The 17,252-nt window shown below is 42.6% G+C and overlaps 1 protein-coding gene across 1 annotated transcript in view; it reads right to left on the minus strand.

Moving 5' to 3' along the window:
- The window catches only part of LOC126273243 (venom dipeptidyl peptidase 4-like), a 327,710-nt gene that overhangs the window by 221,730 nt on the left and 88,728 nt on the right, over window positions 1-17,252 (minus strand). The window contains exon 5 of the mRNA XM_049976788.1: window positions 12,914-12,966. Within this exon, the coding sequence (XP_049832745.1) occupies window positions 12,914-12,966 (53 nt within the window). The remainder of the gene's footprint in view (window positions 1-12,913; window positions 12,967-17,252) is intronic.

Raw genomic sequence — 17,252 nt, forward strand, 5'->3', positions numbered from 1 at the left:
GCAAACGCTCTCCGAATTTGGAGGTGACTGGATAGAATCGAGCACAGTGCTATACTTCGCCTCCCGATCAGTGCACGTCTAGCGTATGTCTAAGCTCTCAACCCGAGAGAATGGGTGTACACAGACAGAACATTCGCCTGTACATGAATGCTAAAACTCAGGCTATTGTGTATAAAGTTGGAGGTATGCGCAGGGAACTAGAGATGTATTACCAGACTCTTCTGAGAATGGTGAATGTGTTAAATGAGCTAGTTAATGAAGTCGGTAGGAAAGTAGCCAGCTTAACTGAAAAGATCGAGGCTATTGAGGGGCTACTCAAGAGAATGTCGGTATCAGGAGAAAGAAAACTGGCGTTCTACGCATTGGAGCGTGGAATGTCAGATCTCTTAATCGGACAGGTAGGTTAGAAAATTTAAAAAGGGAAATGGATATGTTGAAGTTAGATATAGTGGGAATTAGTGAAGATCGGTGGCAGGAGGAACAAGACTTTTGGTCAGGTGAATACAGGGTTATAAACACAAAAACAAATAGGGCTAATGCAGGAGTAGGTTTAATAATGAATAGGAAAATAGGAATGCGGGTAGGCTACTACAAACAGCATAGTGAACGCATGATTGTGGCCAAGAGAGATACGAAGCCTACACCTACTACAGTAGTACAAGTTTATATCCCAACTAGCTCTGCAGATGACGAAGAAATTGAAGAAATGTATGATGAAATAAAAGAAATTATCCAGATAGTGAAGGGAGACGAAAATTTAATAGTCATGGGTGACTGGAATTCGAGTGTAGTAGGTGAATATGGATTGGGGCTAAGAAATGAAAGAGGAAGCCGTCTGGTAGAATTTTGCACAGAGCATAACATAATCATAGCTAACACTTGGTTTAAGGATCATGAAAGAAGGTTGTATACATGGAAGAACCCTGGAGATACTAAAAGGTATCAGATAAATTATATAATGGTAAGACAGATATTTAGGAACCAGGTTTTAAATTGTAAGACATTTCCAGAGGCAGATATAGACTCTAACCACAATCTATTGGTTATGAACTGTAGATTAAAACTGAAGAAACTGCAAAAAGTTGGGAAGTTAAGGAGATGGGACCTGGACAAACTGAAAGAACCAGTGGTTGTACAGAGTTTCAGGGAGAGCATAAGGGAACAATTGACAGGAATGGGGGAAAGAAATACAGTAGAAGAAGAATGGGTAGCTTTGAGGGATGAAGTAGTGAAGGCAGCAGAGGATCAAGTAGGCAAAAAGACGAGGGCTAGTAGAAATCCTTGGGTTACAGAAGAAATACTGAATTTAATTGATGAAAGGAGAAAATATAAAAATGCAGTAAATGAAGCAGGCAAAAAGGAATACAAACATATCAAAAATGAGATCGACAGCAAGTGCAAAATGTCTAAGCAGGGATGGCTAGAGGACAAATGTAAGTATGTAGAGGCGTATCTCAATAGTGGTAAGATAGATACTGCCTACAGGAAAATTAAAGGGACCTTTGGAGAAAAGAGAACCACTTGTATGAACATCAAGAGCTCAGATGGCAACCCAGTTCTAAGCAATGAAGGGAAAGCAGAAAGGTGGAAGGAGTATATAGAGGGTCTATACAAGGGCGATGTACTTGAGGACAATATTATGGCAATGGAAGACGAAATGGGAGATACAATACTGCGTGAAGGGTTCGACAGAGCACTGAAAGACCTGAGTCGAAACAAGGCCCCCGGAGTAGACAACATTCCATTGGAACAACTGACGGCCTTGGGATGCCAGTCCTGACAAAACTCTACCACCTGGTGAGCAAGATGTATGAAACAGGCGAAATACCCTCAGACTTCAAGAAGAATATAATAATTCCAATCCCAAAGAAAGCAGGTGTTGACAGATGTGAAAATTACCGAACTATCAGTTTAATAAACCACAGCTGCAAAATACTAACACGAATTCTTTACAGACGAATGGAAAAACTAGTAGAAGCCGACCTCGGGGAAGATCAGTTTGGATTCCGTAGAAATACTGGAACACGTGAGGCAATACTGACCTTACGACTTATCTTAGAAGAAATAATTAAGGAAAGGCAAACCTACGTTTCTAGCATTTGTAGACTTAGAGAAAGCTTTTAACAATGTTGATTGGAATTCTCTCTTTCAAATTCTAAAGGTGGCAGGTGTAAAATACAGGGAGCGAAAGGCTATTTACAATTTGTACAGAAACAAGATGGCAGTTATAAGAGTCGGGGGACATGAAAGGGAAGTAGTGGTTGGGAAGGGAGTGAGACAGGGTTGTAGCCTCTCCCCAATGTTATTCAATCTGTATATTGAGCAAGCAGTAAAGGAAACAAAAGAAAATTTCGGAGTAGGTATTAAAATCCACGAAGAAAAAAAAATTTGAGGTTCGCCGATGACATTGTAATACTGCCAGAGACACCAAAGGACTTGGAAGAGCAGTTGAATGGAATGGACAGTGTCTTGAAAGGAGGATATAAGATGAACATCAACACAAGCAAAACGAGGATAACGGAATGTAGTCGAATTAAGTCGGGTGATGCTGAGGGAATTAGATTAGGAAATGAGACACTTAAAGTAGTAAAGAAGTTTTGCTATTTGGGGAGCAAAATAACTGATGATGGTCGAAGTAGAGAGGGTATAAAATGTAGACTGGCAATGGCAAGGAAAACGTTTCTGAAAAAGAGAAATTTGTTAACATCGAGTATAGATTTAAGTGTCAGGAAGTATTTTTCTGAAATTATTTGTATGGAGTGTAGCCATGTATGGAAGTGAAACGTGGATATAAATAGTTTGGACAATAAGAGAATAGAAGCTTTCGAAATGTGATGGTACAGAAGAATGCTGAACATTAGATGGGTAGATCACATAACTAATGAGGAAGTATTGAATAGGATTGGGGAGAAGAGAAGTTTGTGCACAACTTGACCAGAAGAAGGGAGCGGTTGGTAGGACATGTTCTGAGGCGTCAAGGGATCACCAATTTAGTATTGGAGGGCAGCGTGGAGGGTAAAAATAGTAGAGGGAGACCAAGAGATGAATACACTAAGCAGATTCATAAGGATGTAGGTTGCAGTAGGTACTGGGAGATGAAGAAGCTTGCACAGGATAGAGTAGCATGGAGAGCTGCATCAAACCAGTCTCAGGACTGAAGACCACAACAACAACAACAACAACAACATTCCAAATCTTCATGGGCACTACCTGTCAAAACACAAACGGGTAGAATTGTCGCGGATGTTTTTGAGCGTTTGCTACAGGCGGGGACGAATCGATGCCCAGACAATCTCGAAACCGATGACGGTGGAGAGTTCTACAATAGGTATTTCAAGACCGTGATGGAGCGGTATGGAATACATCGCTAGTCAACATTCACTCACCTGAAAGCGAGTATCGTGGAGCATCTGAACAGAACAATAAAAGATCGAATGTGCATGCGTTTTAACCTTCGCGGTTCATACAAATGGACAGATATCCTCCCAGAAATAATTGCTCCGTATAATCGAACCAATAAAAAGAAGACCAATCGATGTTAGTGATAATGGACTCGTGGATACGGTATACTAACGCATTATAATGCTGGATCCACGCAGACAGAAATTTAATGTAGGTGATTTGGTTCGTATCTAAAAACACAAGACGAAATTTGAGAAATCATACCTAAGGAACTGGTCAAGACAGATTTTTTTCAGTTTCGAAGGTGCAAAGAACAAATCTTAGAACTTATATATCGAAGGGTAGTAAAGGTGAAGAAATTGCTGGCTGGTTCTACACCGAGAAAAGCTCAGAACCGGATTTTTTTCTCGTGGAGAGAATCATTAGACGTCGTGGAAATAAAGCATTAGTCAAATGGCTTTGTTTTCCTGCTACACAAAACAGTTGGACTGATGCCTATGATCTGCTATATAATGGGGACGCATAGTTCGCAACCACCACAGTAGCATAACATGCGTGCTAGGAGACGCATTACAGGAGGTGGTGGTATTCTAGACAAACTGCCAGTGGAATTACACATATAACTACTGTGGACCTGGGACAAAGCTTCAGAACCGCTTGGCAAGATGTGATAAGGAGGTTAATCTGCTCGACGAAGCGTGTATGGAACACGACATTGCATACGTTGTAAATAAAGATATATCAAGTCATCACAGTGCAGAAAGAATTTTAGCTGGTAGGTCTAAGGCAATACGGAGAAGAAAGGATATTGGTATAGGTCAACGCATCGCGGCATTTGCAGTTGTTAAAACCATGCGAGGAAAAATTAATTTGGGTTTAGGAGTGACGAATTTCAAGCGAGTTATGAACGCTCCACGTTGTGCACTAAACAAGAAGGGCAAGGGCGGGAAGCAGGGCTGTTTGAAGAACTGTATCCTGACAGCGATGTATGCAGCTAAAAACGCACTGAAGCAGAACGATGCGGGAAGAAGAGGATCGGTTAAAGCACCTCGAGGTCTACCAATACCCAAGACATCTGGCGGTTTTCTTCCATTTCTCATCCTGGCCCTCCCCGCGCTCTCGGCGTCAGGTACTCTCGGTGGTGGTGCTGAAGCTATCGCTCGAACGCTCAAGAAGGCGCAAAACTCCAAAGCACAGTTGGAAGAGGCAAGAAGGCGTAACCGCATGATGGAAGCCGCAGCCATCGGAAAAGGACTATACTTGAAACCGTACAGGAAAGGGGCTTGGTCTATTCATAAATAAAAAAAAGCCCATTGGCGGTCCTACCAGATCGATCACTAACAAGTACTGATTTGTTTGTTAGAAACAAATACAACGTACCAAGATTCCGTGGTGTTTTTATGCGGGATACATTACCAAAGACTGTGTGGAAAACTGGTGAATGTGGAATTGTGAATTTAGGTGTTGCTGGAGGCCCCAGCACCCACTGGGTACCATATGTTATGAAAAATGCGGATACTGTCTACTGTTTCGACTCATTTGGTGACCTGCAACCGCCAGAAGAATTACAGCGATATTTCACTCACAAAAGTCGAGTGTTCTACAATGATCTACGCTATCAAGGCTTTAATACATACCTCTGTGGACATCTATCCATCATGTTTCTCTTGACGTTTGCAAAGAAGAAGAAGAAGCATGGTATATAAGGAGCTTTGAACATTCCTTCATCAGTTGAGGTTCAGATGCAACATTGTACACTTTGACGTTAAAAGAACGATCATCTGCACTGTGTGCAATTTACTTCCCGCCAATTGATATGAGCGTTGGTGATTGGAGTATTGCACTGATTGGACAGGAGACGTACAAAAGCATCCCAAATGTCACTGAGACTAATAACGTACTGCATCTGGATATTAATGGTCAATAAGATATTGTGGAAATAGAACCAGGTGCATACTATATCGAAGATTTAAACTAAGTCTTAAAATAGTCTGGAAAAGGTATTGAACTACGTGCAAACATCAATACACTTAAATCTGAAATAATGACTGTCAATTCAACGATTGACTTTTACCAGAAAGATTCAATAGGGCGCCTGCTTGGTTTCACAAAAGGGCAGGTTTTGAAGAAGAATCCAAGTAAATTTGGCAAGTCATATCAGACTGAGCACATACATCCCGTCAGGACAATCCGAGCCGAGTGTAACATTGCTACGAACTCCTATCTCGACGATAGTCTCATTCATACTATTGACGGATTGTTCCCCTCAGTTGCAACGAGGTATTAGATTGTTGTGACTCCGGCCAATGCAATATACCTTCCAGTGACAGCTCAGACACTGGATAATTTGGAGCTGGGTACTGTAGACCAGAATAACCAAATTGTTGACTTTCGTGGCGAGTAGATCATTGTACGATTACATCTAAGGTGGGATGGGCGTACAGTATAAAACAAGAGCATGCAATCCACAGCATGTCACCTCATTACCGAACAGCAAAATGATAACATGTGTGTACTACGAGTTTCTTAAATCAGTTGGCTTGAAACCGCGCAATCACGTCCCCACTCAATATAACCAGTCCGGTAGAGTATGATGAGAGAATACTTCCCTCATAAACCTTACACTTCAACCACATTTAACAAGAATGATGAAATTAGGATTGTCATCCAGCACCAAGATGCACTCGCGCTTCCATGCAAGAGGGGTCATTCAAGAAAACCGACTGCAATAATACAGTGGGATCCAAGCTTACAAATAACACTTTAGCATTCCTGTTCCAAGAGATACACTATGAATTCAATGGGTCTGAGATCGACCATACATGCAATGTCGGCATAACATCGTCCCTTAAAACATACATATCTGCATCACCTGCACATTTGCATAGTTTAGAAAATGTGGGATGGTCCATAGATGATCCAGAGGATAGAATAGTTGCGGAGTACAAGCGATTTACTGCATGCATACCACTAAAAATGCATATGGGGTACTTTGAGGACATGAGACAGATTGCTATGAACGCTAAATACGAGCTAATTCTGCTGCAGAATGCGACGGCAATAACTCATACATTCAAGACGCACACGAGGATAATATGATAACAATCAGCAAGGTAGTATGGAAAATGCCTCACGTCAGTGTATCTGACAAGGAGCGTTTGAAGCTATTAAAAGTCCTGAATTCCGGTACCTTTCTGTCACTGACATTTTGTTCGTGGGATGTTTTCGAGTACCCAGTGTTACCTACCTGTGAGCAGACAAACGTGAGCTATTAAAACCTCTTCACAGCTAGAGACACCTAGATTCATCATACTTCCGTTTCAGACTGATAGAAGAGGTAATATAGCAAATAATTTCACTGTGTTCGACAACTGCAAGTTAACAAATGCCAAAGTCTACCTCCGTTCAGAATTCTACAATTTATGTCTGCAGTGGAATCAGAATGTATACAGTCTAGATTATGATATGTATGCAAGGTTTCGTGTTTCTTACTGTGAAATTGCCGAAGAAAGGGGAGGAGGGTGTCTACTCAGTCCACGTAAGTTCAAGGAGATTTCACTAATCATTGTAATAGACTGCTTGAAACAGAATGAGATAATTAAGTCTGGACCTATAGATGTGCGAACTGAATTTAAATCTTCAACAAATTTACCACAGCACAACGTCGTGTATGCTCTAGTTCTACATGACTGTGCGATCAACTACTGCTCACTCACTGGTTGTGTGCAACGAGCTGTATGAATGAATAGGTGCTGCACCTAGAGCATTTCACAATGGCGTCTCAAGATGTGAACATCATTGAAGATGCTCAGGGTTTCTACGATGGTGAGCATGCACAGTTCATATTTAAAGATGTTGCATTTATAGCGTACACAGAAGATGCTGGAATAATAGAGATATTCTCAGCAAACATTGCATCACCGAGGTCTTTCAAGTATGTGAAATGTGCTAAGAATGGAAGAGTGCAAAGTGGTTAACGCATTTCTACCATGGAATTCACTGACATGACCCTGGCTTACCCTATAAAGATATGGTGACGGCCCTTAAATTATTCGATCACACGGATACCATCATCTATGTGAAGGGCAAGGGGGGGTCACATTAGGTTAAGTACCTCTCAATCAAAAGGAAATGTGGGTGACATGGAAAACCACTTAACCAAACAATAGGTTAAGTACCTGTCAAAGGAGAACAATAGGTTTGCCCCTGTGTGTACACCTGCCCCTGATGTAGGAAATCTGCACTAACAAAATGGACCCGAACGAACCTTGTTCCCCTACTAATCTTAACCTGCAACAGCAATCACATTTTTGAAACTTTGTGAAAAAAGTGATAACGAGTGTGCTTTTTCACACAGTTTGCTGGCTATTTTCTGCAGCAGGTGAAGGAAAAGGTTACACTAAAGCCCAAGTGCAAACAGCCAGACTTAAGAGTGTTATTAATGCTACTGCTTCATCAAAAATAAGAGATTTTTTTTAGATCCAAAGAGGGAAATAACAGTGATCTGGAGAGTGCTGCCAAAGAGGTATCTTTAATGTGGCAAATGGAAGATATTTCACGTAGCAACATTTATGAAATGGTTGATTTTGCGATGTCTTTGCCTGGGGCATTCGCTCCAGTTAAGAGATTTTTTTTTCAATTACAGAGAAAATTTAGTATGCAGAAACGGATGGGCTTTCAGTATCTACTGTTAAGTATTTGTTAAATGTCAAAATCAATTCAGAACTTTGTTGTTCTGAATGTAAAAGGTAATTAAAACCAACAAATCATTTCTGAAAAAAATCATGTCTAGTGCAAATACAACTAAATAAATACTGTTTGACCCATTGTTTACTGTTGGGACATAGGAGTGCCAACAGATTCTGTTTGGAATTATATAGCTGAACAACTAATTGTACCTGTAGGAACAAAAAGATCCCATCCCATACAGTATATGCTTCCTACACTGCATGTCTTCACAGTCTGGGGTACAGACTATTCAGAAGCTTATACATCGGCCCAGAAGCAACTGTACTGCAAATGGTTGCTTGGTGTGTGAAACAAAACTGCAAGGTTACCTAAATAAATGTAAGGCTTATATATGAACTGTGATGAGTGATAACTTTTATATATATGTCTTTATACAGCATATACTAGTGTTAATTTGGATAAAATATCAACACAGTACCCTTGTAATATTCAATTACAATGTAAAATATGATTCGGACTCAGCCGTCCTCTCAGGTCCTGCGCACTTTGTTTCAAATTATGATACAAATGAAGTATACAGGGTACCCAGAACCCAGAAAGATGGAGCAAAGATATAATTAGGGCCACTGACGGTTGTACAGTATTATAATGATCACAGAGATGGCGTAGATAAAGCTCACAAGTTGAGGTCTCTTTACAAAATAGGTAGAAACTCGAAATAGTATTAGTACAGCTTATTTTATCCAATGATCGAAACGGCCCCTGTGAATTCCTATATTTAATACTGTGACGTCAAAGTGACACTTCCATCGACTGAATTCAAGCGTAGAACTACACTTGGTCTGCTCACACTTGGAATGCATGTGTCCCAAAAATGGGGAAGACCCCAAAACCATCAAAATTCTCCACTTTCATCTCCAAAGAGAGGAAAGGGAGCATTTTCGGTACAACACTACGTACGCTTTCAGGATAAACATTTGTCAATTCAAGAGGCAGATGTGAATTTTTCTCAGCTACAAAGATTGTATCCAGACCCATTCATAGTGTTCAGAGAGTAAAATTTTTTGTTCGTTAAGGGAAAAAATAACTGTTTTTATAAGTATCATCAGAAGCAAGAATTCTAGCTGTGTGATACTTTTGGGACTTCTGAGTCTCCACGCACTTCGCCTGTACAATCCTATTGGGACTTGTACCGTATTTAAAACAAAATAATTTGCTGTTAGTCAAATAAAAGTTCATCAAGTTTTAAAGAAAAAATTTTGAGCCCTGATATTATATTTTTTACAATTACAGTAAATAAATGATTAACGTTTCAGTACACGTAATTTCAAAAATATATCCTGGGGTAGACACAAAACATATGGTCATATGTCCTGGGTTGTACCCACAAAGATACGGTAAGCCTAGTACTATACTACAGCAGTTCTCTCTGCGTATGGTCCAAGTTTCATCAACTATGTTACTTGGCTGTAACACATCAAGCAAAAGTTATTTTCGTCCTTAAGTTTTGCAGACCAGTTTAATTTTGCAAGCCCAACCTACTAGTCATCGAAAAGAAAACCCACAATTGACGCAATATACTAATAAGCCCAACTTAAAATATAAATCCCATCACCATTATCTAGTCAATCAAGTCCGTAAACTACACGAACTCCAATATAGCAGTGACCTCTCCAAATCCTTGAATGGTCTCTTTCTTGCTTTCAACATCTGAACCAGCTTCTCCCATTCTTATCTTGCACTAGTTTGAAAGTTTCCTCAACTCTCCAAACAGCTATAATACCTTCAACTATTCTACATCAGCCAAATCTCAAGAAGGTTCGCCTGACGTCATACCATTACCAGCGTAGATCACCAGCGTTTCGTCCCCAAACAGTGCATATCCTCCCTCTTGCAAAAATTGTGACAGCCACCGAAATCTACCATTCCTAACAACTAAATTCCCCATCATTCCCAATCTAAACTGATTCTTGTTGACTGAAATCCTACCCTTCCCTAATATTTGTACCCCAACCACCAGTTCCATCTCCTATATACATTTCATAATCATCTTTCATGTAACACCCTTTTCAGTACCTGTGTTATCCTAATTTCTTACCATTCCGGTTCCAAGAACCACCACCACTGCAACCAGCACCCCAGTCATCATTTACTTAAAAAACACATATCGTCTAAATCACATGATGGATATCGTCACTGTTTTTACCACCCTTTTTATTTACAAACCAAAATATTGAAAGACAGCAATTCCTTTGGGATCACCTCTCTTTTACTTTAATAATTATTGAGTTCAAGCAGGCGTGTACAATTAGAATACGTATACGTGTATCTAGTTAGGAGAGAACTGTGACCAATATGCCACTTATGGGGGTTGACAGTGGTTGGGTACTGAGTACATTGCTATCTAACTGCATGGAATAATTTGAGGTGATGGGACTGGATTTCAATTTGGTAGAATGCTTTGTTTGAAAGTTATGGCGCAAGCTGGACGATGGGAAGCTTGCCACCCAAAGACAGCGAAGAGGCCACGTTACTGGCCAGTTCAAAGAACGAGGAGGGGCGCAGACGAAGTTATATTGGACAGGTCTGGGCTACTTGCTATCTGAGTTTAGGCAGAGAGTGGCGGACAGGGTCAGAACAGCAGGAGGAGCCCCTCATGTAGAGACGTGTTTGTAGAGGCCCACTGTACATTGTCCCAGAGACTTGCAGCAGTATCCTTTACAACTTCTTTACCCAAATCGCGACGGACTGGCGGCATTATAACTGATCCCTGTCCAGGAGAGTGCGTTCTTCAGATTCAGCAAGTATACAGTCAATGTTTTTCCATGGACCTTGCTGCAAGAGCCATTTTTATAAAGATGATAACAACAGTTCAGATCGGATGGCTAAAAACGGACCAGTGCGGCATGACACCCAACACACTTTTGCCAGGACAGCAGTTGCGAGCTTTAGATGTCACGTAGGCACCAATCGCAAGTGGTTCCCCATGTAAGCAGAGAACCAATGTCTTGCTGGGAATCCATTATTGACGTTGGAGAACATATCAGAGGGCGTTTGTCCTCTTTCTTGGAATACTATAGGATCAGAGGACAGGAATCTGCCTGTCATCCGTAGGGAAACTGTCCTGAGAGAGGAGAATTATGCGACATGCCTAAAGAAGTGCTGCCTCATTTCGGTTGGTAGTTCTACTTTTTCGAGAGTACTCCACGTTGTTTTTGGAAATGATAGTGAAGTGTCTGGCCTCACGGAGAGTCGGACCTGGACGGTATGTTTAGACGAGAGCATGGATTCGCATTAGGTCATGGTTTCAGGTTTGATCTGGGAACGCGGTCGCAGACCCTGGCACTAGAGGAGGAGACCCATCGTTCGAGTCGTAGGAGCGCTGGGAGCAGAGCTGCAGACTCCTGCAGGTGTATGGTGAGCACTTTGCAGCTACAGCGCATTATAAACTTTACGGTGAATCCTTACTGTCCACAGAGAGCTCTTTCAAACAGCAGCAGTCGCTGGTCAGTGCATGTATACTGTGAAAGCTTGAACTTTGTAGTTCACAATCACTGTCAACCGCAGTATTTTCAACCAGACAGCGGTATCCATATTGAGAGTAGGAGGCGTAGTAAACTATTCCACACTACTGAACTTGGTCAACCATACATCAGTAGTACGTACTTTATTTCATTAAGTATGTGCTTGAATTGTATTAATATTTATTTCTGTTTATGTGCGATGTCACTCTGTCTTTGTGTAAGAAATCGTTCGTTATCTTGAATGTCGCCAACGGCCTTGCTGCAGTGGTAACCTCCGTTTCCGTCAGATCACCGAATTTAAGTGCTGTCGGGCTTGGGGATGGGTCACTGTCTGGGAGTGGCGAGTGCTGTTGGCCAGCAGGGTGTAATCAGCCCTTGTGAGCCCAGCTGGGGAGCTACTTGATTGACCAGTAGCGGCACCTGTCACGAAAACTGACAATAGCTGGGAGAGCTGTGTGCTTACCACATGACCCTCCGTATCCGCATCTGATAACGCCTAAGGACTGAGTATGACATGGCGGCCGGTCGGTACCTTTAGGCCCTCACGGCCTGTTCGGACGATGTCTCTTCATCTTTAATGTCACCTCTTATTTAGATACCATTCCATCTACATTTATTAATTTTGGTCATTTACGTGAGAAATAATAGGATTTCTTTTGGAGTGTAATACATTGTGTCTACTTCAGTTTCACTGCTAGCGCCCCAAAGCAGTCATCTGCAACTAAATCTTCCGTTGCGTTTACTTTCACAATAGTGTAGCAGAAGATTAGTTTTGCACCGTAGAATATTTCGGAGCAGAAGTTAATTTATACCTTCCCACCAGACACTTCGTAATCTGAATAGCGGTAACATGCTCAACGCCAGCCTGTACGCAACAGAGGGAATGTGAATGGCAAGTAAATAACAAGAAGCGTATCCGGCATTCGTTTGCGTTTACTGCCAAACTTCTGCTTATTAGTGATCAGTTCATATATACGACGACTTAGACACAGCGCTGGTGTTTGTTGCCTGGTTGTTGAAGGGGCTATGTACTTTCTAGTGGATTGCCCTGGCTGTGTCCTAGCTAGGAGTGGATAATGTCTGCGAAGGACTGCCACTGACAGCTTCGTTGCTTGTACTCTGGTGTTCTGTGCTTCGAGACAGAGTTCAATGAATCGCCGCATTACTCGTAACTCGAGAGAACGGTAAAAATTTTCAACTTGCAACTCTTGAAAGATACTTTCAGCGGGTGACAAACTACGATGTAAATAAGAGGTTACCAGTATTTTTAAAAACAATTCTCCATAAATATAACTTACTCATCATCGATTCTGTATACCATATAGCGTGCGCTTGCCCCATGTCGAAATACCTGAAAGAAAAAGAGGTCAGAATCAATTAAGGCAATGATTAAAATAACAGAACTTTTACGGATAGTGAAACAAAAAAACAATCAGTTTCAGAAAAGGGTTACTAAAGAGGTATTCTGAAAGCTGTTTTCTATAATTGTGACGACGTTTGGCATTTTGAACGCAGGAGATTTCCCTTTCTTGTAGAAACCTTCAGTTTGACGACCTGATGTAATATGGCAATCACGATAGAGTCTTCTTAATTTTTCTTGACAGTACACCGTTTACCGTTGAATCTAGTGGCTTTGAAGACCACGAAATTGTATGAATACCACAAGAAACCCAAATAACGATCAGCTTAACATTAGAATGGAGATAATTACAAGTGTGGAAACAAGTGTGCGAAGAGTGATTCACGCACTGAGAGAGAGCGGGTATCTCCCCACTATCGTTCGTTGGAGCCTGCGCGTTAATGCTGTAGGCATGGCAGTTCGTTATTGCGCAGTACCCCGTCATTAAAATTATTGTTTCGTAACATATATCAAAGTTAGTATAATGTGATCAGACTTATACAAAAGTAAAATATCCTGAGACTGAAACCAGTACAATTACAAGTTTACAGGAAAATCGAGTTTTTTCATAATTTGAGTTCCGCTAAAATACGAAAGCTACAAACCTAAAAGTTTGATAGCATATGTGTTTGAGTAAGGAAACAGACTCCTGTTTCATGTTTTCCTGTTTCATGATTTTACGTATATTCCAAGTATTGGAACAAATACGCCCTCGGTCACAAAAATTAAGTCAAAATTAACCTGATTTCGATGCTACTATGAGCGTCGTCTTCAGAATTAGACTAACTGTTCTAAAACATACACTCCTGGAAACTGAAATAAGAACACCGTGAATTCATTGTCCCAGGAAGGGGAAACTTTATTGACACATTCCTGGGGTCAGATACATCACATGATCACACTGACAGAACCACAGGCACATAGACACATGCAACAGAGCATGCACAATGTCGGCACTAGTACAGTGTATATCCACCTTTCGCAGCAATGCAGGCTGCTATTCTCCCATGGAGACGATCGTAGAGATGCTGGATGTTGTCCTGTGGAACGGCTTGCCATGCCATTTCCTCCTGGCGCCTCAGTTGGACCAGCGTTCGTGCTGGACGTGCAGACCACGTGAGACGACGCTTCATCCAGTCCCAAACATGCTCAATGGGGGCCAGATCCGGAGATCTTGCTGCCCAGGGTAGTTGACTTACACCTTCTAGAGCACGTTGGGTGGCACGGGATACATGCGGACGTGCATTGTCCTGTTGGAACAGCAAGTTCCCTTGCCGGTCTAGGAATGGTAGAACGATGGGTTCGATGACGGTTTGGATGTACCGTGCACTATTCAGTGTCCCCTCGACGATCACCAGAGGTGTACGGCCAGTATAGGAGATCGCTCCCCAACACCATGCTGCCAGGTGTTGGCCCTGTGTGCCTCGGTCGTATGCAGTCCTGATTGTGGCGCTCACCTGCACGGCGGCAAACACGCATACGACTATCATTGGCACCAAGGCAGAAGCGACTCTCATCGCTGAAGACGACACGTCTCCATTCGTCCCTCCATTCACGCCTGTCGCGACACCACTGGAGGCGGGCGGCACGATATCGGGGCGTGAGCGGAAGACGGCCTAACGGTGTGCGGGACCGTAGCCCAGCTTCATGGAGACGGTTGCGAATGGTCTTCGCCGATACCCCAGGAGCAACAGTGTCCCTAATTTGCTGGGAAGTGGCGGTGCGGTCCCCTACGGCACTGCGTAGGATCCTACGGTCTTGGCGTGCATCCGTGCGTCGCTGCGGTCCGGTCCCAGGTCGACGGGCACGTGCACCTTCCGCCGACCACTGGCGACAAAATCGATGTACTGTGGAGACCTCACGCCCCACGTGTTGAGCAATTCGGCGGTACGTCCACCCGGCCTCCCGCATGCCCACTATACGCCCTCGCTCAAAGTCCGTCAACTGCACATACGGTTCACGTGCACGCTGTCGCGGCATGCTACCAGTGTTAAAGACTGCGATGGAGCTCCGTATGCCACGGCAAACTGGCTGACACTGACGGCGGCGGTGCACAAATGCTGCGCAGCTAGCGCCATTCGACGTCCAACACCGCGGTTCCTGGTGTGTCCGCTGTGCCGTGCGTGTGATCATTGCTTATACAACCCTCTCGCAGTGTCCGGAGCAAGTATGGTGGGTCTGACACACCGATGTCAATGTGTTCTTTTTTCCATTTCCAGGATGTATTAGGTATATAGTACATTAATAAAATCAAAGTTTGTACTGACTGTAAAAGATGCAGTACTTACACGTCACATATTAAAAAATGATCTGAGGCGGAAAGGCGACGTCATGAACAGTTGTGAGATGGCGAGCCGCTAAGGGTGCTCGTACTGTGAACAAGGGTTGCCCTTAGCGGCTCGCCATGTCACAACTGTTCATGACTTCGCCTTTCCGCCTCAGATCATTTTTTAATATGTGACGTGTAAGTACTGCATCTTTTCCAGTCAGTACAAACTTTAATTTTATTAATGTACTATATACCTTATATGTTTTAGAACAGTTAGTCTAATTCTGAAGACAACGCTCATAGTAGCATCGAAACCAGGTGAATTTTGACTTAATTTTTGTTACGCAGGGTTTATTTGTTCCAATATAATCCTGACACGGTCTCTGAACCTTAGCTGCTATGTTCAAAGTTTTATATTCCAAGTTATTAAGCTGTCAATAAGTTAAGAAGCTACTAAGTAAAGTGTTGAAATGCAAGAGATTGCTAGTAACACATTACAGATTGTCAGACCATTCTGACTTAGGTGATAATTTCAGCACCTTGTTTATTACATAAAGGGGCTCTGAGCACTATGGGACTTAACATCTGAGGCCATCAGTCACCTAGAACTTAGAACTACTTAAACCTTACTAACCTAAGGAACATCACACACATCCATGCCCGAGGCAGGATTCGAACCTGCGACCGTAGCAGTCGCACGGTTCCGGACTGCGCGCCTAGAAGCGCAAGACCACCGCGGCCGGCGATTACATAAAGAAATAACGTTGTAGCAATTTTCATGTTTCCAGTTATAATACGATGGCTATTTTTTTTCAACCTTCGATTGGTCGCCATATGGAAACCACAGTGTAAATCAAACATAGATATTTGTTGTAATGTTGTGCCAACTTCCCGGTACCCTCGTCATAGAAGGAAGCAACCTGTGATTTCCGCCAATTCCTTACGCCCGTCTGTAACTCGCTGTCTGTGATGAAATGCTGTTCGCATAGCCAGCGGTTCATGTGAGCCAAGAGACGAAAATCAGAGGGAGACAAGTGTGGGCTCTGTGGTGAGTAATCGAACACTTTCCATCGAAAACGTTGCAGGAACGTCTTCGTTGCACCTGCGATATGCGTTTGAGAATTGTGAAGGAGGAAACGCATGATAGTTACGTTATGTGGACTGCATGAAATGAGGCGAAATCCTTAACCGGCACATTAGACTTGGCAGGAGACATTATTGTTCTAGGTATCTTTACGTGCCCGCTTTGCACTTCGAACTGGAAAGTGTGATGTGACGCTATAGGCAGGCTACAAGAGACACTGAGCAACACGTATGCACAAAGCTTCACTGGATTTCCTTTGTCGTTTTAATTTCGCGACCAATCAGAGGATGGAAAAAATAGTCCTAGTAGTTCAAGGTACAGAGAGTTCTGAATGGTACTTTTGAAGGTGAGAGTTTGCTGCAGTCCCACTTGAAAAATTATAGCTTTCAATTTTACAAGAGTAGAGGATTTTAAATAACTTCATTGTATCAAGAAAGCATTACCCTACTCGTTTCCCAATTGGAAGAGCAGAGCCCCAAGTGGAGGGCTTGATGCGAGGAAGTTGAGTGCTCCCTTTAGACATAAACTATATTCGAATCATTCTGGAGCAGTGCATTTAGTCGATACCTGGCAGTCGATGTGATCAATCTAAGCCAAACTGCTTGTACTAATATGGCCAAAGCTATGTATCACAAAAATTGTGAACGCATGCCTGGGATAGCAGTTTTTGTTAAAATATACCGTACTGTAGAGGGGATAATGTTAATTGTGGTGTCACCGCCAGGCACCACACTTGCTAGGTGGTAGCCTTTAAATCGGCCGCGGTGCGGTAGTATACGTCAGACCCGCGTGTCGCCACTATCAGTGATTGCAGACCGAGCGCCAACCACAACATTGGCGACGAGGCAATACCGCGTTCTTTTCTAAATTGCCCTGATTTACTTG

The sequence above is a fragment of the Schistocerca gregaria genome, chromosome 5, assembly GCF_023897955.1.
Source record: "Schistocerca gregaria isolate iqSchGreg1 chromosome 5, iqSchGreg1.2, whole genome shotgun sequence".
Taxonomy (NCBI): Eukaryota; Metazoa; Arthropoda; class Insecta; order Orthoptera; family Acrididae; genus Schistocerca; species Schistocerca gregaria.